This window comes from Megascapheus bottae, chromosome 8 (genome assembly GCF_031878675.1).
Source record: "Megascapheus bottae isolate mThoBot1 chromosome 8, mThoBot2.hap1, whole genome shotgun sequence".
NCBI lineage: Eukaryota > Metazoa > Chordata > Mammalia > Rodentia > Geomyidae > Megascapheus > Megascapheus bottae.
In genome coordinates, this window is record NC_143516.1 from 58,326,734 (window position 1) to 58,351,218 (window position 24,485).

Sequence of the window (24,485 nt, forward strand, 5' to 3'; positions counted from 1 at the left end):
TAAGAGTGTGAGTCCTGTAGTAATTCTTCATATTTCTATTAATTTTTTCAGTTACTTAAAAAGACAAACAAATTAGGAATTTTTCTTGAAACTAGAAAAAAGAGATTCAGAAAGCTATAGTAATAAACTTTTAGCATTAAAACCTAATATGTAATTCACATTGTAATTACATTTCTAAAGTTAAATTTATAAAGTTCATACATTAACTTTATATAAAAAGTACACTCTCCAATTTATAAATGCTGTAGAAACTGAGTATAACTTCCCAAGACATAAGATAAAAGACAATGATGGCAAAAAAAATCAGTTATAGATCTTATTATAGAATAAGGAAGGCAAAGCAAGGATAGTCTTATTCCTGGCTCTGCATTCTAAAAGAACTTAGGTCAAAATGACCTAAACAAAAGAACAAGGAGCAACATAGTAGAAAATGTTCTCAATGAGCATTTTTAAAACAATATAATGAAAGGCCAGAGGCAATATAATGTAATATATAGTATAATATAAACAATATAATGAGTAGTCAGAGGATATTACTTGTGGTTACATGTTAACTTGCATCAAGGCTCTATAAATTCTCTGAGCAATTCTGCAAATTGGAGCTACTGACCTACTGAAGCTCTCTAATAAATCACCTTACCATCCTATCCTTTAAGTATCATTCCTATACTAATTGTAAGGGGCAAGGTAGTATTAAATCAGTTTGAGTGTTTTCATATAATTTACTTATGTGAAGTGTTCATCTACTGTCCATACTATCATACTATAAGGATGATGCTTTACTGTGTGAAAAGGCTTGACTTACGTTCTCACACTGATTAAAATCAAACTGTCTCCCCGTGGGAGGGGAAGAAAAAAATATCCCAATGCATTTATATGATTTAGAATACTATACATTTTTAAAACTACAACAGTACATGACATATAGGCATGTACAGTCTTAATAAAAATCTATTCAATTGGTTAGTTTCTTAGAAAGCAATTATGACATGGAGTTAAGGAGGTAAGTGAGCCTATCTAGAAAAGGTACAGATGAACCAATACTCCATGTCTATTCTAGACTATATTGCTTTTACTTGGTCAACCCATTTGAAATGACAAAGACTGCTTTATACTTTTGTAATAGAAAAAAAGCTACTGATCAAATGGTTCCATGCTCTTGTATTTCAGTACTATATTACATTTATATAACTTTTGTAAAAAATGAGAGCATCATGTAACAATTATGAATTTGTAAATTATTAGTAAGCAATTTTCAACCACCTTTATCAAAATATGTGTTCCCCAGAAAAATGAAAGGCATTCAATTACTGCTTCAATTTACCTTATTAGTGGCTGGTGTAGTGCAACCAGTGATGCATGAACTGTAACGGATACCACAGAAAGGTGGAAATAATCAAACATAACATTCACATGATGATGAAGGCCTCTATAGAGGCTAAAGTGCAGCTTCAAAGTTCGGTTACTTATTAGTTGTAAAGCATTCAGATCATCTGCCCTGTTAAAAAAAACAAATTTGCATGAAAGTATGAAATACTGAGCAAAGACTAAGGTTTCACAGATTACTTACAACTGACAAAAACACATTAGACTAATTTTCATAAATAGGAGAGTAAGTTTGTGTGTGTGTGTGTGTGTGTGTGTGTGTGTGTGTGTGTGTGTGTGAGAGAGAGAGAGAGAGAGAGAGAGAGTGTGTATATTCCAGCCCTAGAGTTTGAATTCAGTGCCCAAACTGTCCCTCAGCTTTTTTACTTTAAGGCTTCAGCTTTACCACTGAGCCACAGCTCCAGCTTTTTGGTGGTTAATTGGACACAGAAAGCTCACAGCTAAAAGTAAATTTTAATACATAAAGCACACTGTTCAAGCCAGGCACAGTAGCTCATGCCTGTAACCCTAGCTACTCAAGAGGCTGAGATCTGAGGATCACGGTTCAAAGCCAGCCTGGGCAATACAAAGCCGAGAAACTCTTATCTCCAATTAATCACTAGGAAAAAAAAAAACGGGAAGTGGGGCTGTGGCTCAAGGATAGGGAGGTAGCCTTCAGCTGAAGAGCTCAGGGACAGTGCCCAGGCCAGAGTTCAAGCCCTGTGACCCCCAAAAAAGTAAAAATTAAAAAATCAATAAAGCACACTGTTTATTACAAGACTGCAATATAACAGAAGTCAAATCCTCCTGCAATAAATCCCCAAAGAAAAGCAAATTATTTTTACTGCATTAAATTCTGTGAAAATAAATTTTTGCTTATTCATTAAAATGAAAGGCATTTTATTATATTTAGCTTGTCATCAACATGTACACATACAAAAAATTGAAACAATCTCATGAAAATTTTTTCCAAATATACCTTAAGATCCTAAGGAGTTACACATTCCTTCCAACAAACCCCATTTAAAGAAATATAATTGGCTTTAAAACAATTGTAATGAACAAGTACTAAACAGTAGTTAACTATAGAAAACATTTTTAATCATTCAGGATAGTAAACTGAGATTTGAGGTCAAAGTCTCACATCTACAGACTTCAAACCATATTTAAACTATGTTATCTTGTATTCTGGCTTGTTTGTTTTTGTGCCAGTCCTGGGGCTTGAACTCAGGTCCTGGGCACTGTCCCTGAGCTTCTTTTGCTCAAGGCTAGCACTCTACCACTTGAGCCACAGCGCCACTTGGTTTTTGTTTTTCTAGGCAAGATCTCAGTTCCTTCTCCAGGTGCACATCTGGATGGAGTTCCACCTATTTTAGGCTTCTCATTCATGCTGGCATGACAGGTGTGCCCACCTTCCTTTCGTTGTGATAGAGTCCTTAGACTTTTCTGCATGGGCTGACTTTCGAACTTTGATCTTTCCAATCTCAGCTTCCCATTTAGATAGGATGGTAGGCACATACTAGGCTATGCGTTGAGAAGATGTCTTGCAAACTTTTCTGTCTGGATTTGCTTCAAATTATAATTCTTTCATTCTTAGCCTCTCAAGTATAACTTACATACAAAATTTAAGAAGCATTTCTGAAACTCCCATATAAAATGGGAGGAAGGATTTGCTAAATGGATCACTGGTTCTTGTTTTGAGTGAGATCAGAGCAATTTGTACCTAAAATGATATGTGCTCAAATGTTCTGGTAAATTCAGAGTACCAAGCTCTAAATACTTGATAAGGACTCTAGAAATTAATGAATTACACCCAACTTCAAGTTGTCCGATTTTGCTCCCTGGAGCTTCCATGAAATCTTCATTGGCACAAAAAAAAAAATCTGGTTTAATTAGACTCTTTCACAAAACACAAATATTTCAAAATAGATAAAAAGCAGATAGGCTACATTCCAAAAACAAAATGGAAATCTAACCAATCTTAAGAACTAAAAAATGTATTCCCTCATTTGTAATAATTAGTACACATGTAGGACTCTCCTAACAGAGGATTACAATATTGCAAAACCTAGATACATAAGGTCATATAGGATGAGACTAAATGAAAGGATATCTAGGATATGGAAACAAGAGCTTTATCTTGTGTGATTGTTGTTCTTAGTGCACTATAGTTATTTCTCTTCTCTTTTGTTGCCTTTTGGTCAATCTCATATTGTTAATGTATCTGACTTTGTTACCTTGTATATTGTACATACATTTATTTGAAATAGGAAAGGGAAGGGGGGAAAACAAGATAATTGGGAGGGGGTGGGGGAGAGGAATGGGTAAAAAAACATGAGAAGGAGTATCAATGTATGAGAAGTAATGCACCTACTATCTGGCGAATGTAACTGTAACTCCTCCATACATTACCCTGACAATAAAAAGTTAAAAAATTTTTAAAAAGAAAAGAAAAAAGACTGTATCAACTCAACACAGTGTTTAGTGTCATGAAAATAGGACAATGTGGTGGTAATTAGACCTAAATAGTAATGGTGACTTAAAAGTCAATGACTAAGAGTCAAGAATGAATAGTGTCGGCAAAACACACATATTCTCTCCCACTCACAGTTCTGTTGATAAACCAATTGCCTGCACAATAAATGCCCATAGTTAGTAATCAAAAAAAACTAAAAAATTTAAAGATTATTTTAATAGCCTACTTACGAATAATCTCCATCTGTGAAGTGTAGATCCAAAGATAATAGAAAATTAATTTCCTCAAGGGTTTCTTCAATCTAAAGAAGAAATTATAGTATGAGATTTTTAATAATTATAAGAAGTTAGATATGCCTTGAAGCTTTACAAAAATATGAATGAATATACAATGAGAGATTTACCTTTCTTTCATCCAACAACATTTTAACTTTGAAGATCATTACATCATTTAAAATCACCTCTTCATTTTTGTATAGAATTTGAAATGTTTTACTGCAAATCAAAGAATCATGAACTGAAGCTGGAAAGGCTAAAGACATACCTAAAACAGATAAGATACATACTTTGCATGTAAAAGACAGAATACAATAATTACTAAATATTTTTATGTAAAGAAATAATTTATTATATTCTACTCTGCTTCCATTACTGTTTTATATTGATTATAACATTTCTGAATATTTAATTCTTATGATGAAAACTGAACAAATAAGTTTTAAGTTTTTTATTTTTTTCATATATTTTTTATTGTAATTAATAGAAGGGTTACATGATATTTGCCAGATAGAAGGTGCATTAATTCACATACATTGATTCCCTTCCACCTGTCTTGGTCCCCATTTCCCTCCCCCCCTCAACCTCCACCCCTCATCTTATTTTTCCCCCTTCCCTATCCAATTTCAAATAACCAAATACAAATATATCTGATATATCAGGTAACAAAGTGAGATACTGTAACAATATGAGATAACCAAGGGACAACAAAAGAGATGAGAGATAACATTAAAACTTTTTTTAACCTGAAAGGTGAAAGAGGAAATCTGGTGGTAGATATTTAAAGCAATTGATTTGTATGTCACAGAAAAAAAGTAAATAAAACTGCAACAGTAAGTACAGCGTTCTCCTGAGTTTGTGAAGCTGCTGCAGTGAATTGTTAACCATAAATAATGAGATCCCATAAATCTGAGGCCTGCTCATCATAAATAAGAGTAGTTTACAAACCTTCAAACTCAAGGTTGAATATGATACAAGGCCAATCTTATCAAGGACATTTTCCTTTACCTGTGAAGTATGCTTGGCTTCTGTGTCATTCATACCAGGCTACTCAATCTGCTTTCACATTATGGAACACAGTATTATGGAATATAATAGGATATTATATGCTAATAGAATATGAGACAAAGAGTCCAAAGGAGACAAGAAAAACTGCCATGTGGGACTGGGGTAAGGAAGTGGGGGCAATAGCAACCTAGTGTGTTCTGCTGCTGTCTGAGTAAAATGGAGTGAATATTCTTGATAAATGACCTCTTGAGAAGGGGAGAGGAAGGTGTTACTATGAGGAAGTGAAGTCTATACTATACAGAACACCTGTAAGGAAAAAGAACTTATGGCAGGAGTCTGGCACATAAAAGTGATTAAAGAGAAAATATGCCAGGCACAAGTAACTGAAAGCTGTAATCCTAGCTACTCTGGAAGCTGAGAGCTGAATACTGAAATTTGAAGCCAGTATAGACAAGAAAATCAGTGAGACTCTTATTTCCAATTAACCACCAGAAAACTGGAATTGGAGCTGTAACAAGTTGTAGAGTACCGGCTTTGAATGTAAAAACTATAGGATAATACCCAGTCCTGGAGAAAAAGCAGTAGAAATAATTCTCAGAATGATACAGAAAGGTGATCAAATTAATGAATTAAAAAGGTTTCTGATATGCTTAAGGAAAGGTGTTAGTCATAGATGTTTATCTATGCAAAACATAGGGCAAACTCATAAGCAATGACCTGTACACGGTGTGCATACTCCATTCATGGACCAGGTAGCCTTATTAAATGTCTGAATGATAGCATCTAGGGTTATACACAGCCTGTCCCAGGATACATGGCAAAAGAATGACACCCACAAAGCTAATGAACGAACTCCAAGGTACTCAGTATTGGCTAGAACATGTTAACAAATCAACCCTACTGTAGCTAGGTGGTCTTAAATATGACCCTGAAAATAAGCCATAAAAATTTCATCTGGAGATGCTTAAGTCAGAGCTTGGTTCTTGGTTCTTCATGGACTCCAACCTTCCAATTTCAGCCTCATGGGCTATTTCCCACCTCTCCTACTAGTCTCCCTCCCCACAGCAATGTACTCCCTTTGGTGAGTGCACAACTTCTAGGGTTCTAGTCTCACCACTGTTATTGCATATGTCTACTTGATGTGTGAGTGGCTACTACTTGTTGGAATGTTATTTTGAATTGTTTGAGTCATTTTTTTCTTGGCCATTACTGGGACTTGAACTCAGGGCCTGGCACTGTCACTGGGCTTCTTTTGCTCAAGGCTAGCACTCTACCACTTAAGCCACAGTTCCACTTCTGGCTTTTTCTATTTATGTGGAACTGAGGAATTGAACCCAGTGCTAGGCAAGCACTCCACCACATGCCTTCACCATAGCCATCACCTAATGATTTGAAACCAAGAGTGAGAAAGTTTCAGTTGTAGCCACCATGAAGCTCAAGTGGCAGAACACTTATCTAGCAAAATCAAGGTCCCAAGTCAAACAATAACAAAAAAACCATACCAAAACAAGAAAAAGTTACAGATGTAATACTTTTCCAATCTCTAAAATATGATAGCTATTCATCCAAGAGTTAATAATGAAAGGACAAAGCAAAAATCACACCTAACATTAAGGAGGAAATATTAGAGTATGACACATATAAGACTGAATAGTAACCAAATCAGAAAATAAAGCATTGTTTTTCTTGTTACATTTCTTTCTTTCTTTCTTTTTTTGCCAGTCCTGTGCTTGAGCTCAGGGCTTGGGCACTGTCCTTGGACTTTCTCAAGGCTAGAGCTCTACCACTTGAGCCTCAGCAACATTTCCGACTTTTTTCTATGTATATGGTACCAAGGAATCGAACCCGGGTCTTTGTGTATGCTAGGCAAGCACTTTAACCACTAGGCCAAACTCCCGGCCCTTCTTTCTGACTTTTAATCAATCTCATTTGCTAAGAATTTACAATCTATCTGTTTTTGCCTATGTTCACTTCCCCAGTTCTCTTTTTGGAATTCTAATCTTCCTTTTCCCCTTTGATTAGACTTCTCTGGGCTAAATGACCTCACTACTAAACATTTTTAAAGTGATGTTATTTCATTAAAAATTAAACTGAACCAAAATATAAACATTTACACTAGGCCAGATTCTTAATTAACTCTTGAAAAAAACCTCCCAGATGCATAGAGCCCCTTTTCACTTTCACAACAGGAATTTAAAACTTGGGAGCCCATTTATTGCCTATACCAATGTATCTCATTTTAAAGTTGAAACGAATAGGATTTTTATACCCAAAACTCTCTTCATGCTAACAGCTGGAAAGCAGGGGGAATGGAATGAAGATATGATCTTTACATGGATCTGTGAGTGGCTATCTGTGTTCTGTAGAAAGCATTTCTACGCAGTGTGCTAAGCTTAGAGTAGAGGTACTCACCACTGTTCTAGACAGTGCTATCGGTGGGCCTTTAAACAAACTTTACTTCATGAGTACATTTGCTATCACCTTTGTTGTTATATTACAAGTTTCATTCCAGAAAACAAGTTTGCCTTGCTTTGGTTGAAAAATACTTCTGCTCAGTACCCACAAGATAAAACTGACATATTGTTAAAAGAATACTTTTTTGTACATTATATTCATTCTTGAATAAAGTGAGTTCAATATTGGCTTGTAGATATTAAAAGAAAGTATTGATTTTGATTCAGTAAATATTTTCTCTCTCAAAAAAAAAACACTCTCAGGTCATCGTATGAGGAAAACCTCAGCTATCAAGAATTAATGTAGGTGATTTTGTATCTCTCCAAACTTTTTAACAAAGAAGTAGCTGATACTATCCCTTAAAAGTACTTATTTTTGTTGTTGTTGTTATTGTTGTTTTGGTTGGTCACAGGGCTTGAACTCTGGGCCTGGGTGCTGTCCCTGAGCTCTTCAGCTTAAGGCAAATGCTCTACCACCTTGAGCCACAGCACCATTTCCAGTTTTCTGGTGGTTAATTGGAGATAAGAGTCTCAGGCACTTTCCTTCCCCACTTGCTTTGAACCACATCTTCAGATCTCAGTCTCCTGAGTAGCTAGGATTGCCCCAGAGCCCAGCTATTTAACATTTTGAACTTATATCAAACACCCTGTCACCTTGGAACATATCTCACAACTCAAGACTGAGTTGCTTTGTTTTGTTGTTTAAACTGAGAACTCAAATTACAAAACCCAGGAAAAGATTTAGTCTACTGGATTTAAGAATGTTGACAGAGAAGTACCAAGTCCATTTTGCAACATCAGATGCTTAACTTAAGGCTTATTCTGACAATAACTATATACATTAAAATACACACCAGGCCAAAGAGAAGACTGTTTTTTTTTCCTTTTTAAGAGAACAAATTATTCTTTACACTCAGAAGCAACAAGCTTTCCTGAGCATTCTGATAATCTTTTAAATAAATATTTTTAGATAAATTCTTGACTATGTATAATTTCTTAAAATGTAACATAAGCTAGCAGTGTTTACCATCCATAGTATGCTTTTTGAAAGGAAATCCTAGCCAATTCAAATTCTCAGCAAATTTCTTTAAAAGTGACTACTCAATCATGCTTGGTAGAGCTTGGTAGAGCTAGCTCAATATAGCTACACACATACACACACGTGTAATAATAAGATTATCCTGGGAAAATTATCCAACTCTGAACATAAAAATCTTTTATAATATATACAACACATATAATGTCCCTGTGTATATTCAGAGAGTAATTCTATGTATTATTTCAGTACACTATCATTTTAACTGCAAATTATCACATAACCCCACTCTGCCACAGATAAAGCCCAGAACTTCAGGAATACTAGGCAAGGGTTCCACATTGAACTACATGCCTAGCACAGGATTTTCTGTACTACCAAGTTGGTAATCAAGGTTCCTGATTTTCAAATTTCAGTTTTGGGTCAGGGATGCAAAACCTGCATGCTATAGTGGGAACACTGAAAAATGATTAATTATTTCAAGGACACCAGTTTTAGCATAAGTCTTTGATCCTGGTATGTATCCAAAGAATGTACAATATAGCTACTATATAGTATATTTTATTTGTATGTTCCCACGTTGTCTTCTTATTCCTTGTTTTCTAATTAGAATATCCAAGAAAAAAAATTGCTCTCAAAATGATGCTCTCAAAATGAATTATTGCTAGTATGGAGGCACACATCTGAAATCCTAGCACTCAGGAGGCTGAGGGCAAGGAAGTCTGAGAGTTCAAAGCCTGGGCTAAAAAGAAAGAGATTGGTCTCAAAATAAAAAAAAAGATGGAGAAAAAAAAGCATACTTAAAAAACCTTATAATGAAATACTTTTAAATTGTAGATCATTATAATCCTAGCTACTCAGGAGACTGACATCTGAGGATCAAGATTCAAAGACAGCCCAGGCACTAAAGTCCATGAGATTCTTATCTCCAATTAACCACTAGAAAATCTGAAGTGGCACTGTGGCTCAAGGGGTAGGGCAGTAGCCTTGAGCTCAAGAGCTCAGAGACAATTCCTAGGTCCAGGGATAGGGCAGTAGCCTTGAGCTCAAGAGTTCAGGGACAGTGCCCAGGGACAGAGTTCAAACCCCATGACCAAGACACACACAAGCATGCCCCCACACGTGTGTGTGTGTGTGTGTGTGTGTGTGTGTGTGTGTGTGTGTGTGTGTATGAGAGACTTCTGAGGCTTGAACTCAGGGCCTAGGTCCTGTTCCTCAGATTTTTCTCAAGTCTGGGGCTTTACCACTTGGGCCACAGCTCTATACTTACAGCTTTTTAGTGATTAATTGGAGACATTACTGCACAGGCTGGTTTTGATCTATGATCCTCAGATACCAAAGCCTAGCTACTGAGTACTTTTTAAAATTCCAACTTTATCATGACAGTTATCTTTTGCTACTTATGTCTATCAACTTGCTGACATGACTGCTGCCACTATCTCTGTTGCTTCCGCAGAACTTCTCTTGTTCTTACAAGAAACACAACCAAGACTATTTTATTGAAAGTTCAAGTCTATTTCTTACAAGAGATGACTTCTTTTTCTTTTTCTGGCAGTACTAGAATTTGAATTCAAGGCTTTGTACTTGCAAAACACTCTACCACTTGTACCACAAACTTAGCCCTTTTGTGCTTTAGTTATGTTTCAGATATGATCTCAAGATTTTGATCTGCGGAAAGAATTAGATGCTGATCCTCTGCCAATGCTTCTTTATACCTGGGATCATAGGAACATATCACTATGCTTGGCTTATTAGTTGAGAGAGAATCTTACTAACTTTTTGACAAGGGTGGCCTCTAGCCAAGATCCTTCTGAATAACTGCGATTACAAGTGTGAGCTACTACAACTAACATATAAAATATAATAATGATACTGTTTTAAATCATATTCGTAATAGAAAAAAATTATGAAAACATATTGTTATGTTACATCAGAATTTTTTTAAGTTGAAAAATATTCTTTGGCTCACCTGTCACATGTAATAAACTGGCTTCGACTCTGTGGGGAATCCTTGGTGGAATTCTCATAGATGCACGAATCTGATAAAAACTAAAGCAAAAAATAATGAAGTAATTTCAAAACATATTTAAAAGTAGATTGTGCTCAGACTTTTACATATCATATGTGTTAAATTAAGAAAGTTGACCTATTCATATCAGTCAACCTAATATTTACTCTCAGTGGAAAAAAACCTATCATCAGACCTACGTGTCTATTAGTATGACAGAAGGCCAGCAAGCACAAAGGAAAGTGAAGAAAATAAGGTATTATATGAAGGGGAGTTAAAAGCATGGAATTAGAAAGGCATACAAGAGTTTTATTTAACTTGGTCTGTTAACTTTTTTCTTTTACAGGATAATAAAATTGACCTAAAACATAATGTGGATAAAAGGTACAATGTTTCCATTAGAAAGAGTAAGCCTAAATAATGCATTTCTCTGTGGTCCACAGTTAATGTAATGAATTTCCTACTTGACTATTGTAGTCACAAAATAATAAATCTGTGAGGTGTTAATTAGCTTGATTAAATCATACCACAACTTATATGTACAATGAAACATTACAATATAGACTAAAATTATGCAATTATTTATAGTAATTATTATTAAACTTTTCACATCAAAATAAGGTCACCTGTGTTGAAAAACTATTTGAAACTATTTGCTTTTTATTTTAGGGAAACCTATGTTTTTTATTTTTGATCAAGGAGGAAAATGTATGTATGTAGGTATATATGTATGTACGTACATATTTTGCCAGTCCTGGGTCTTGAGTTCTAGACTTGGAAAATGTCCCTTGGCTCCTTTTGCTCAAAGTTAGCTCTCTAACCACTTCTGGCTTTTTCTGTGATTAGAATTCTGTAGATAAGAATATCATGGACTTATGGGCCGGGAGTTGGCCTTGTGATAGAGTGCTGGCCTAGCATGCACAAAGACACGGGTTCGATTCCTCAGAACCACATACATAGAAAAAAAAAAGCCAGAAGTGGTGCTGAAGCTCAAGTGGTAGAGCTCTAGCCTTGAGAAAGTCCAAGGGCAGTGCCCAAGCCCTGAGCTCAAGCCCAGGACTGGCAAAAAAAAAAAAATCATGGAAATTCATGCCCAGTCTGGTTTGGAATTATAATACTCAGTTCTTGCCCTACTGAGTAGCTAGGATTACAGGTGTGAGCCACTAGCACCCGGCTAGGTAATTCTATTTAAATAATGTGTATTAAGAATCACTAAGCTGGGGCTAGGCAGTGGTTGCTCATATATGTAACTCTTGCTAAGATCTGAGAATTGAAGTTTGAAGCCAGCCAGCCAGGAAATTCCATGGGACTCTTATCTCAACCACCAAAAAACCTGGAAGTACAGCTGAAGCTCAAAGTGACAGCACTAGTCTTGAGCACAAAAAGCTCAAGACGGGGAAAAAAAAGGAAGAGGGGTGTGAATCACCAAGATGGGCTCTAGTAGCTCATGCTTGTAATCCTAGCTACTGGAGGCCATTTGAAGATTTGAGAATAACAGTTGCTTCTTCCTTGCTGAGTGATAGACATTGTTTCCAGCAGGGCCCCCTCCCCGCCACCAAGTATTGAGAGAAAAAAAAAAGCTGTGTGCACATGTCACTAAAGTAATTACAATTTACCTTTAAAATAAACACATACAAAAGCCTGCTTTTGGAAGGGGTGGTAAATGAGACATTCAGAGCCATAGGAGTTATTATGATTTAGCATTTAGATGGCACATTACAATTGCAAAATGTGTCATGGTATGTATCTCTTTGGTGGTTTGTAATATTCTGCTCTCAAAGCCAATTCAAAAATCTGTTGGAATGTGAGGATTTTTCATACCACCATTGGGACAGAGTTTATAGAAATTCTATATCCCATTTAGTAATGCTCTGAGAAGTATAGCACATAGGATATGATTTTGGAAACAGCAAAACCTGCAGATACAGACTACTGATGCCTTTAAAATTTGTGCAATGTCCTTTAGCTTTGTGGGCCTCAATTTTCTCTGTCTCCTGAGACAATTTTTTAAACAAATATTAAAGACTATACAGCAATTTTTTTAAAAAAGCAATTTTTTTAAAAAAAGCAATTGAACTAATCTCCAAAGTAACAACCATCCCATTAAAAAATGGGCCAAAGACTTAAAAAGAGTCTTCTCTGAAGAAGAAACAAAAATGGCCTATAGACACATGAAGAAATGCTCAACATCTCTGGTCATAAAAGAAATGCAAATCAAAACAATGCTAAGATTCCACCTCACTCCAGTTAGAATGGCCAGGATCAGGAAAACTAAAAACAACAGATGCTGGAGGGGATGTGGCCAGGAGGGATCACTACTACACTGTTGGTGGGAGTGCAAACCACTATGGAAAGTAGTGTGGCAGTGCCTCAAAAGGCTAAACATAGAACTCCCCTATGACCCAGCAATTCCACTACTTGGCATTTACCCAACTACCCAGAAACAAGGACATACTAAACCCACTAGCACAACAATGTTCATTGCAGCACTATTCACCATAGCAAAGATATGGAACCAACCTAGATGTCCCTCAGTCGGTGAGTGGATCAACAAGTTGTGGTATTTGTACACAATGGAATTCTATGCTGCTGTCAGAAATAATGACATCGCCCCATTTGTTAGGAAATGGAAAGACTTAGAAAAAATCATATTAAGTGAAGTAAGCCAGACTCAAAGGAACTTAGGCTCAATAGTTTCCCTCATTCATCATAATCAGTAGAAACCTTGGGCTCTACTAGCAGAGATTTGCAATAGAGCAAAACCTTGATACATAAGGCCATATAGTATGAAGCTAATTGAATGGACCTCTAGGATATTGAAACAAAAGCCATATAACGAATGATTGTTGTCCTTAATGTACTATGTTATCGCTCATCTCTTTTGCTGTCCCTTGGTTATCTCACATTGTTACAGTATCTCACTTTGTTATCTGATATATTGGATATATTTGTATTTGGTTACTTGAAATTGGATAGGGAAGGGGGGGAAACCAAGATGGGGAAGTGGGGGGGAGGGTAATGGGGACCAAGACATGTGAAAGGGTATCAATGTATGTGAATTAATGCACCTTCTATCTGGCAAATATCATGTAACCCTTTTATTAATTACAATAAAAATATTTTTTAAAAAAGCAACTGAATTCAAGGAGAGAGGTTAAAAGCAATTGAATTCAAAGAGAGAGCAAGGAGAATCAACAAAAGCAAAAATTTCCAAATTTAAGCAACTGAATTCAAAGAGAAAGCAAGGAGAATCAACAAAAACAAAATTTCTCTTTGAAAATGAGAAAGGAAGCCATGCTTCTGCCGTGAGTCATAAGGTGGAGGATTTGACACACATTCTTCCCCTTCAGAGAGAAAAAAAACTATGAAAGGGGTGACACTGATCAAGATACATTGTGCTCATACACTGACATGCTGCACTGAAGCCTCCTTTACAACTACTTAAAGATAATTTTTTAAACATTATTTATTTTTTGGCCATTTCTGGGGCTTGAACTCAGGGCCTGGATATTGTCCCTGAGCTTCTCTTGCTCGAGCTAGCACTCTTCCACTTGAGCCACAGTGCCACTTCTGGCTTTTTCTGTTGATGTGGTACTGAGGAATTGAACCCAGGGTTTCATGCATGCTAGGCAAGCACTCTATCATTAAACCACATTCAAAGTCCCTAAAAATAAAAAATTTAAAGCAATGATTTCATTGGGTGCTGATGGCCTCACGTATAATCCTAGCTATTCAGGAGACTGGGATGTGAGGATCGAAGCCAACCTGGGCAGACAAATTCTAGAGAATCTTATTTCCAATTAATCATCAAAAAGCCTGAAGTGAAGCATGGCTCAAGTGATAGAGTATCAGTTTTAAGTGATGATAAAGGTAAGGGACAACACTCAAGCCATGAGTTCAAGACACAATATCACTACAAGAAAAAAAAAACTGTAGTGTTGTTCTCCATGGTCAACCTAACTTATAACTTGTCCTGGCCAACACACCATAGGAAAGGTGATAGAACAACACTTTCAACTGGAGGTGCTAGATGTCTCCTTGCATAGTTTCCTTCTCTCTTTGGACTGCTGCACCTTCTATGAGAACAAGCCACAGAAGTGTGTTTGTTGTAAGACTGTAATGTAATGGCTGCATTATTATTGGCAATAAGTAACAAAAACAAAAACTGATACATAGAACTGATGTGTACCACACAAAATTAACTTAAAATTAAATAGTAAAATTCTTTTAAAAAGGAAAAATGAGGGCTGGGAGTTTGGCCTAGTGGTAAGAGTGCTTGCCTAGCATGCATGAATACCCAGGTTTGGTTCCTCGGTACCACATACACAGAAAAAGCTGGAAGTGGTGCCGAGTCTCAAGTGTTAGAGCTCTAGCCTTGAGAAAGTCCAAGGACAGTGCTCAGGTCCTGAGCTTAAGCCCAAGACTAGCAAAAATAATAATAATAATAATAATAATAATAATAAATACATTTAAAAAAGGAAAAATGATCAAGAAACTTTAGCATACTGGGAAAATGATAAGTCATATGAAAGGTGTGGTGAAGTATGCTATCTTCAATAACCTGGAAACGTTATGCAATGAACTCCTAAGAAATTACAGGACCCAAGAAAGCTAATTTGTAGGTGAAAACTGAAAATTCCAAGTAGATGTTCCTAGCTAAGTAAAATAAGGTCTAAAGGAAAAGCTAGTTATTTTACATACAGAATGTGGAAAAAAGACAGAGAGAGACCCAGGACTTGAAGGCTGCAAACAAGACAGTTCTTGCTTCCCATCTCCTATAAGTAAGCATGTCTCAAAAACAATTAGGGTATGTGTTTTTACAGTGTAGAACGGACAATATCAGGCAAAAGAACCCAAAAAGTTTTGTAAATGGATTGTAATATCCCATAAGCTACCAGTCAGGCTTTATAACCTTCTTAGCTAACTAACACCCAACAGAGGAAGAAATAGCATTCCAATAACATAGCTATTTTTATTTTTTCAAAATGGATGTTCCCTTTTTTTTAATGAGTATGCCAAAATCACTCCTATAAAACAGGAAATCTTTCTTATTCTACTCCTGTTATTCATAATCCCTCCATCACCAATTGAAGTCACTCCCAAACCCCCTAAACTGCTCCCTATTGTTTCTACTTCTTCTATGCAACCATCAGTCTAATAAAAACTCAATCTTCACCATCTTAAATCAGTGCTGGTTATAACAATAGTGATCATTTTTTCCTCCTTAAAAACTACTGATAGCTATCAAAGTTAGTAGTGCCATCTCTTTCTAGACATCAGAAAAAAATTTTAGAGCACTTCAACAGCAAAGCCTTGTCTTTATTACTCTCTTTTGCCTTTCTCCTAGAAAGTATCCTATTTCTTAAATGTTCTTCACTATAACAGTCATTACTACTTATAATTTTGTTCTACTAATCTCTACATTCATGAGGCTATATACTGAAAGGATCTATGCCTATCTAGTCTTATCCACACTTGGCACTAATCTGCATGAGGACTTATTGAACATACTAACCCACAACTATCTCTCTTGCTCTAATTCTACAGCCCTTTCTATAAATACTTATTGAAGCTTCATTATGCATGCTTTGTACCTCTATTTAGTTATTTTGTGTGTATAATTTACTTCCCCTATTAAGCTCAAAGTCCTCAAAGAGCAAATATGAGAACGTACATGTTTTTACCACAGTAATCTCAATCCTCAGTACAAAGTTTATAAGCAAACGAAAGTATATAATTAAATTAAAATGATATTGATATGCCATTTTCACACTAAAATACTTACCCTCTCTGGAATAAATCCACATTATAGAACTTGTTCAGCTCCACAGAGAATTCTACCATTGCTTGAACTTCACTCATTTTCAATTTATACTCAGAAGACAAATCTGGTATTTAAAAAAAAGCACCTTAGTTTAAAAAGCAGGAAAAATGAAAAGCACAACAAAAATGCCAACTTATCAAAATTTAATTTTTAAACATATTTTAGAATATGACATATAGGCAGGAGTAAACTAGTTCAATGTATCTCATTTAGTCTAACCTAACCATCAGGACATTGATATTTATTTACCAAATAAGCACTACTCTCTATAATGTGAATTTTTTTCCTGTTACAATGCTTCTTTAGAATTAATTTCCCTTGATGACACTTAATGTGATTCTAAGTAATACAACAAACTGCTAAAACAATCTCTTGATTTTATCTTTTATAAATGAAATAGTATCTTAAAGAAAAACTAAAATATCAAAATTTTCTCTTCTAGTCTATATCACTAGTAGCTCTACAGTCAAAATGAAAATTTGCATTCTTTAAATTCATGAATGCTTTCTTTTCCTCTGTTAAGCAAATAAAGAATTCTTAAAAGACATGATAGGCTGCTTAATTGGAAGTAAGAATCTTAGAAACTGGTCGCTGGTGGCTCACGCCTATAAGCCAAGTTATACAGGAGGCTGAGATAAGGATAGCAGTTTGAAGCAGCTTGAGCAGGGAAGTCTAATCAACCACCAGAAAACTGGAAATGGTGCTGTGGCTCAGAGTGGTGGTGAACTAGCCTTGTGTGAAAAAGCTCAAGGACAGTGCCTAGGCTCTGAATTCAAGCCCCATGACTGAATGAAAAAAAGACAATTTCAGGACTTTCATGTCCAGGCTAGCTTCAAGCAAACCATGATCCTCGGATCACAGTCTCATGAGTAGCTACAATTATAGATGTGAGCCACTGGCATCTGACACATGACTAGTCACTTCTAATTTTTTAGAAAAGCTTAAAGTATTCATTTTCAAGGAGATTAACAAAAAAAAAGTAAAACAGTTACAATTCTACCTGCTGAAATATACATTCACATGTACAATAGAATAGTTTTTATAAAGGTAAGATTGATCACATGTACATTTCATAGCCTAGCTTACTTCACTTAATTTTCTGATGAGTATTTAGATCAATAAATGTAATTTTGTGATATTATTTTTAATTATGACTATTACATTGTGAGCATGTTATAGTTTAAATAATATCTGTTGTTAGGTATTTCTGTGGTATCATCTTTTGATTATTCCAGAAAATAATATAACCATTACCTTATCAATAGCATATATTTAGAAAAATAATTTAGAGTAAAAGAAATTGGCAGACAATTCTCCACTACTCTCTGGCATTTCTGAAGGTCTTACAAGCAGTGACACTTTGTTCCAGATATGTTTACAAGGACATTTTTTTTAACCCATTTGTCTCATTTTAGAACAAAGGGCAGACTGTGTTCTGTTCTATACAATAAAGTGTCCCTCCAACTGAAAAGCCACGTAGGCTTACTATCGACTATAAAGGTTCAGATTCCCTTAGTTCGGGTATTTTGTAATATAGCCTACTCATATGTGGAAATAATCTGATTCTCTAGCTCCTGTTGTGACTAAACCATTTCTGTCTTTATTCATGAGTCATGACACTGTAAGAGACTAACTTGTTAACTTGCAAGTAGGGTAAAATTTATACCCCTCATGGTTTTTAAAATAGTTCTGCCCTAAAATTTAGCAAATATTCCAATCTATGATAAACTAAGTACAAAAGAAATGTCATATCCTTACCTCTGCTGATCGAAACTTCATTGAAACATAATTGTATACCAAATCTTGTTCTTCCAATTACTAATTCTTGTTAGAAATATATTGTTCCCCCTATAAGAAAGAAATACCAATATCTCAAAACAGTAGGTACTTTTGTTTTAAAGCTACTTTAGGTAATCTTATGTTCAATTATTCACTGTTCTCAATTTAAACAAAAGATGTATGTTATCCACAAAGCTTAGAAATTACAATTTCATTAGTAGTGATATTAACTATTGTATATTTTATTAAAGATACACTAAATATAATTTAAAATACAACAGTAGGCATTACCTTCTTAATTCATTGGTTCGAAACAATCTTAATGAATACTTCTAACAATGTAAGTTTTAAATATTTTAAGAATAAAGTTTCCCTAACTATGCTATAGTTTTGTCACATTTAAAAATACTTCTCAAGTAAAATTGTTTGTCTTTGGTGTAATTATGTTAGGTAAATGTTCAAATTGAAAACCACATTCACGCATTACAGTTTTATTTCCCCCCAAAAGTGATTTTACCAACTTCTAAAGTTATTTCACATTAAATAATCACATCAATAATACAACATTCAATGCAGATCCAAAGAATACTATCTATCTATCTATCCATCTATTTATCTAATTATCTATCTAATGATATTCCCCATTTCATAGAAGTTAACGTTTAATCTCTGACAGTTCATATATATTTTCTTAGATGATAGCTTTATATCTATTATGCTGACTCTCATCTTAAGTCGACATCACAGCTGATCATAGCTCCATACCCTACCTTACTCAGACATAAAGTATTTATTTTAAAATTTTTATTCAAGAGTGTTCGCAGCAGCCACCACGCCACCGCTGCTCTCCAACGCCGAGCTCCAGCCCAAGGAGAAGGGTGGTGAGGAAGGCCCCTCTATGCCATGGCTCGTACCAAGCAGACCGCTCGCAAGTCCACCGGAGGGAAAGAGCCCAGGACACAGCTGGCTACGAAGGCCGCTGGCAAGAGCACGCCCTCCACCTTAGGGGTGAAGAAGCCGCATCATTACAGGCCTGGTACTGTGGCGCTTCGTGAAATTAGTCGCTATGAGAAGTCCACGGAGCTTCTAATCTGCAAGCTCCCTTTCCAGAGTCTTGTGCGAGAAACTTCAAAACAGACCTGCGCTTCCAGCTACTGGTGCAGGAGGCGAGTGAGGCCTATCTTGTTGGCTTTTTTGAAGATACCAACCTGTGCACTATCCATGCCAAACGTGTAACAATTATGCCAAAAGATATCCATCTAGCATGCCGCATTTGTGGGGAACGCGCTTAGGACCCACTAAGATGGGAAGCACTTCATTCTCAAAGTCCCCCCCCTTTTCTTGTTATCAGTAGTTCTGAATGTTAGGGTTTTTTGGTTTTTGTTTTTTTCTTTCCTCCCATGGGGTCAAGAGGTACCTAAGTAGATGATTGCCAGTGGTAAAATAGGGGACAGAAATCAGGTATTGGCAGTTTTTCCATTTTCATTTGTGTGTGAAATTTTAATATAACCGTGGGGATACAAAGCATTAATGAAAGTTAACATGTTTCAATGAACAAGTTTCAGCAGTTCAACTTTATAACAATTATAAATAAACCTGTTAAATTTTTCTGGACAATGCCAGCATTTGGATTTTTTTAAATAAGTAATTTCTTATTGATGACAAAAAAAATTATTCAAGAAAGTGGTGCTGTGGATGAAGGGGGTAGGGCCACAGCATTGAGCTGAAGAGCTCAGGGACAGTGCCCAGGACCAGAGTTAAAGCCCCACCACCAAACAAACAAAAAAAATTATTCAAAAACTGACTGAACACCTACTATAGGATAGGAATTGTAATAGTTTCTAGTTACAGATCAGTTCAATTCCTGCCAAACCCCTGGTGACCCATACCTGTAAATCCCAGTTACTTAGGAGGCTAAGATCTGAGAACTTCAATTAAAAATCATCCTAAATAAGAAAATCCATGAGATGCTTATCTTCAATTAACCACAATCCTAAAATAGAGGCCAGCAGCTTGGTAATCATGTATTAGCAAGAGGAGAATGTACCAATGGAAGACCATGACAATTTCCACAGTTGTGTTGGTAGTTCTTCATTGTGTTTATTTTGGCAAGAACTGGCTAGTTTGTAAGAAAAGATGATAGGAAACAAGCAGAAATGTAAGGTCTTGTAGTCAACTATTCCAATTCCCAACACCAGGATTTGTATCTTTATCAAAGACTAGTCATGTGGTCAAGGAAGGGTAAGGATACTGCCATCCTGATTAGGTACCTGCAGTTTCACACAAATTCAAGATAGTGGCTACTTAAAGGATTATTGAAATTAATTAAATTTAAATATAAGGCTATTAAAATGTGTTGGATTCAGAGAGAAATAAAGCAGGTATATTAACTACATGCAGAGAACTTAGTAAAGTCTCTGGCACATATAGCTGAATGGAGACAAACATATAAAACCCCTATTACATTTCTGACAGATTTTTACTTGGGAAATGTGGCCATAGAGGTGAATCTAATATAAGGAAGACACAGAGACAGTAAAGACAAAGATCATTTACGGCATTCTTACCAGAGAGCAGAACTAAGGACATTCTTCATTGCAGGGCCTGGAATTCTCCCTACTCCTGTCCTGTACTACAAACCACAAATTACTTATTCTTCATTTTTGATTCATTACAAAATGCTGAATATATGTACAAGGGATGGAGATGGCACACATAACTGGGTTTTGTTCACAGGCCACTGTACTTGCAGAGTTGACAAAAAGTAATGTATCTCTCTCTCAGTGAACTTGGTTTAGTGTGTAACAGGTAGATAACACCTTGGCTATGCTTCTTTTTGTTGTTCTTGGGCTAGTCCTGGGGCTTGAACTTAGGGCCTGAGCACTGTTCCTTAGTTTCTGTGTTTAAGATCACTTGAGCCACAACTTCACTTCACTTCTGTCCTTTTGTGTTTAATTGGAGGTAAGACTCTTTTCTGCCCAGGGGCTTCAAATGGTGATCCTCAGATCTCAGCCTCCAGAATAGCTAAGATTACAGGCATGAGCCACTGCACTGGTGCATGGCACCTTAGTTGTTTCTTTGGGGAAGGAAAATAGGAATATTTACCACAGTATACACATGGATATTTAGATGCTTGAAATGGCAGGTATGGTTCCTTATATTTCCATCATCCTCCTCTCCAGCAAAACTGCCATACATCCTGAGAATACATTTCTCAAAGCTAAGTGAGATAACCCACAGAATGGGGCCAGGTGATTCTACATACAGACTATAAACAGACATAAATAATACCTGCAATATCTGACATATTCATTTTAAAGAAAAGTCTGCCTCTTAACTTCATTCTACTTTTGTTTTTTATGGGTTAGAATATCTTTGAGACAGTGACTTAAATTTGATCACAGAATTGGACAAAGCCCTGAAGAATGGTAAAAGGAAGGAAAGACACTAGGTTTCTAAAATGTCCTATGCAATTAAGACTGCTCAGATTTTCATGTTACTTACCTCTCTGATGATACAATAAATACAGCTAAGCTCCACTGTAATTTTTAGATCTTTTGTAACTTTTCTGACCTCATCTCCCACCATTCTCAACATTCCAAACATACTTGCTAAAACTTTCTTGCTGAACTTTCAGATATATTCTTGCCTCAGGCTCTTTGTCCTGAATATTCTCTCCAGATATTCACATGATTCACTCTTTTGCTTCATGTTAAAGATGTCCTTCCCTCCTTCCTTGCTTCCTTCCTTGCTTCCTTCCTTCCTGCCTTCCTTCCTTTCTTCCTGGCTATCTGGGATAGTCTCATTATGTAGTACAGTCCTTCTGCCTTATCCTCCGGTGTGTTTGGATTACAACTGGGCTCCACCAAGATTGGACTTATTATCTCTTTGCTGTACCTCTTTTGCTAAAATGTAACTTCTGAAGGCAGGGAATTCTAGCGATTCTTTTCACTAAAAAATCCCTACTGTCAGAAAGATGGCCGGGACTTGACATTTAATACACTAACATTAAGAATTCCATAAACTATTAGAATTTTTCTAAGATACCACTTATGAGAAAAGTATCTCCTATGGGCCAATTTACCTTTAAACTTCTTTTGAAATGTCCCTTATTGGCAACAGGCAAATCATTTCTTGTTAAAGATAACATATTCCTTTTGTCCTTCAGCATTAGGTAAAAAATCCTTTTTTTCCAGCTGAAGACTAGCTAATGTAGTAAGCTTGCATTTAGAAGCCATATTATATAAAAATATACACACTTTAAAATGCTGACATTCAAACAGTAAATAAGCTCAATTTATGGCAAACATATGAGCACTGATACCAAATGAAAGAACAGATTCAACCACATGAAGGTCTCACACTATACCTGAACATAGCTTGAATATGCTAGCTGGTGGAAACTGAGAACGACATCTGGGAACTGGAAACAAAAGAGGGAAGAATATCTAACACATATGTACTCAACTACATTAAATAGGAATAAGATGGGAACAGAGCTCTGTTTAGGAGGTTAACTCAGTGAAACTAATCTAAGTTTTGGGTCAGTTTTCTTTTGCTGCTCTAAAGTAATAAGCAGAAAGTCTCAAACAGAAGCTACTCTCAAAATCTTCAAAATCCTATTCTCTAATACATAACAAGATTCTTACAAAACGCATGGCCAAGGAGAGTAAGAAGACTCTTGGTGGTAGACACTTAGTTTCTACCTTTCCTAAATCTTGATGAGGTTCAGCCAAAGAACAATAAACCTAAGACACAAGTTAGTGATACTGGAATTTGCTTTTCATTACCTCAGCTTGATATTAGACATGAATTCTGATCATCTAAATTGGGAAGTCTGATTGTTGGAGCCATAGTCTTGTTTCTTCATTTGCATTCAATTCCTGTTTTAGCTGTTTAAATCCAAGACACTCTACCCATATTTGTAAGTTCTCTCCTACAAGGCCTAAACATACCCAGTCACTGGATTACATCTTGCTCCAAGCCACCTGCCATTTACCTTAGGAGATCACCACCATTCAGTTGGCTTTTAACTCACACCACCCTTGTAATAACATAATTTCATCAGCAATATTTGTCACACAAAGTGATGCATGAAAAAGCTGGGCTTATTATAATCATATGGTAAAGAGAAATGGTGGGACAAAGGGTGAACTAATTGAGCAGTAATACTCCCTAGACACTATATTGGAAATGAGGAATCAGGAGGGAAAATACTGGAAGAAAATGAGGGAGGGGGTTCACACTGTTCAAAAAGAAATTTATTCAATACTTGACATATAACTAATATCTCTATATATCATCTTTATAATAAAGATGAAAATAAAAAAGAGCAAACATAAAGAAAAAATCACTTGTCATGGCTCATGCCTGTAATACTAGCTACCCAGGATGCTGTGATGTGAGGATCATGGCTCAAAGCCAACCCAGGCACGAAATTCTGTGAAAGGCTCAAAGCCAACCCAGGCAGGAAAGTCTGCGAGACTCTTACCTCCAATAAACTACTCAGAAAAAGCTAAAAGTGGCACTGTGACTCAAGTGGTAAAGCACTAACCTTGAGCAAAAGGAGCTCAGAGACAGTGCCCAGGACCAGAGTTCAAGCATTAGAACCAACAAAAAAAGAAAAATCACTTATCTACAAGCTTTGATCATCACTCCTCACCCACCAAAATGAACTCCAGATATGTCATTTCACCAGCCACATCCTACATTGCAGAACTTACAGAAATTTTAAAAGCAGAGTACTAAATTCTTCTCCTTTGGAGAGAAAACACTGCCATTTTCCAAACTTAAGATAATGAACATGTCTTCATAGACAAATACATTTTATAAAGCTATGTGTCTATTGGTGATATTAAATGTAGTTCATGTAGTAAATAAAATAAAAACCAAATAAAGGTTCATAAAGCTCATCAGTGTATCAGCTTTTAAAGAAACAGATTTATATTACTGTGTTTAATTCTCCTAAAAATCTGAAAAGCTCCTTATTACTCTAAACAGCAGAAATTTTATATAACTTATTTAAGATCGGATAGTAAGGAAATAATGAAAACGAACAAAGTTTAAATGCATCAAATTCCGTAGCCTAGACTTCTACCTGCAAAATTCTAAAAAACACAACTGAATTGCTGTATGAAACAGACTTAATGATCACCAAAACATGAAATAAATGTAGCCACCAAAAGAAAAACTGAAATCATAATGCAACACATGAAAGAAATTATACTTAACTATATTTAACTTCTCAAACAATTAAAATTA

General features: G+C 35.9%; 1 protein-coding gene and 1 pseudogene across 5 annotated transcripts in view; one reads left to right on the plus strand and one right to left on the minus strand.

Moving 5' to 3' along the window:
* Window positions 1-24,485, minus strand: part of Fam135a (family with sequence similarity 135 member A) — a 65,594-nt gene that overhangs the window by 35,404 nt on the left and 5,705 nt on the right. For 4 of the 5 annotated variants that reach the window (XM_090338490.1, XM_090338487.1, XM_090338489.1 and 1 more), the window contains exons 3-8: window positions 18,204-18,293; window positions 16,407-16,509; window positions 10,583-10,662; window positions 4,245-4,384; window positions 4,072-4,142; window positions 1,325-1,498 (exon numbers count right to left, since the gene is read on the minus strand). In XM_090338490.1, the coding sequence (XP_090194616.1) occupies window positions 1,325-1,498; window positions 4,072-4,142; window positions 4,245-4,384; window positions 10,583-10,662; window positions 16,407-16,483 (542 nt within the window). In that variant the 5' untranslated portion in view covers window positions 16,484-16,509; window positions 18,204-18,293. Of the gene's footprint in view, window positions 1-1,324; window positions 1,499-4,071; window positions 4,143-4,244; window positions 4,385-10,582; window positions 10,663-16,406; window positions 16,510-18,203; window positions 18,294-24,485 lie in introns of those variants that run through there. The other variant, XM_090338488.1, reaches the window with a different exon arrangement.
* On the plus strand, window positions 19,128-19,516 carry LOC150059998 (histone H3-like; annotated as a pseudogene).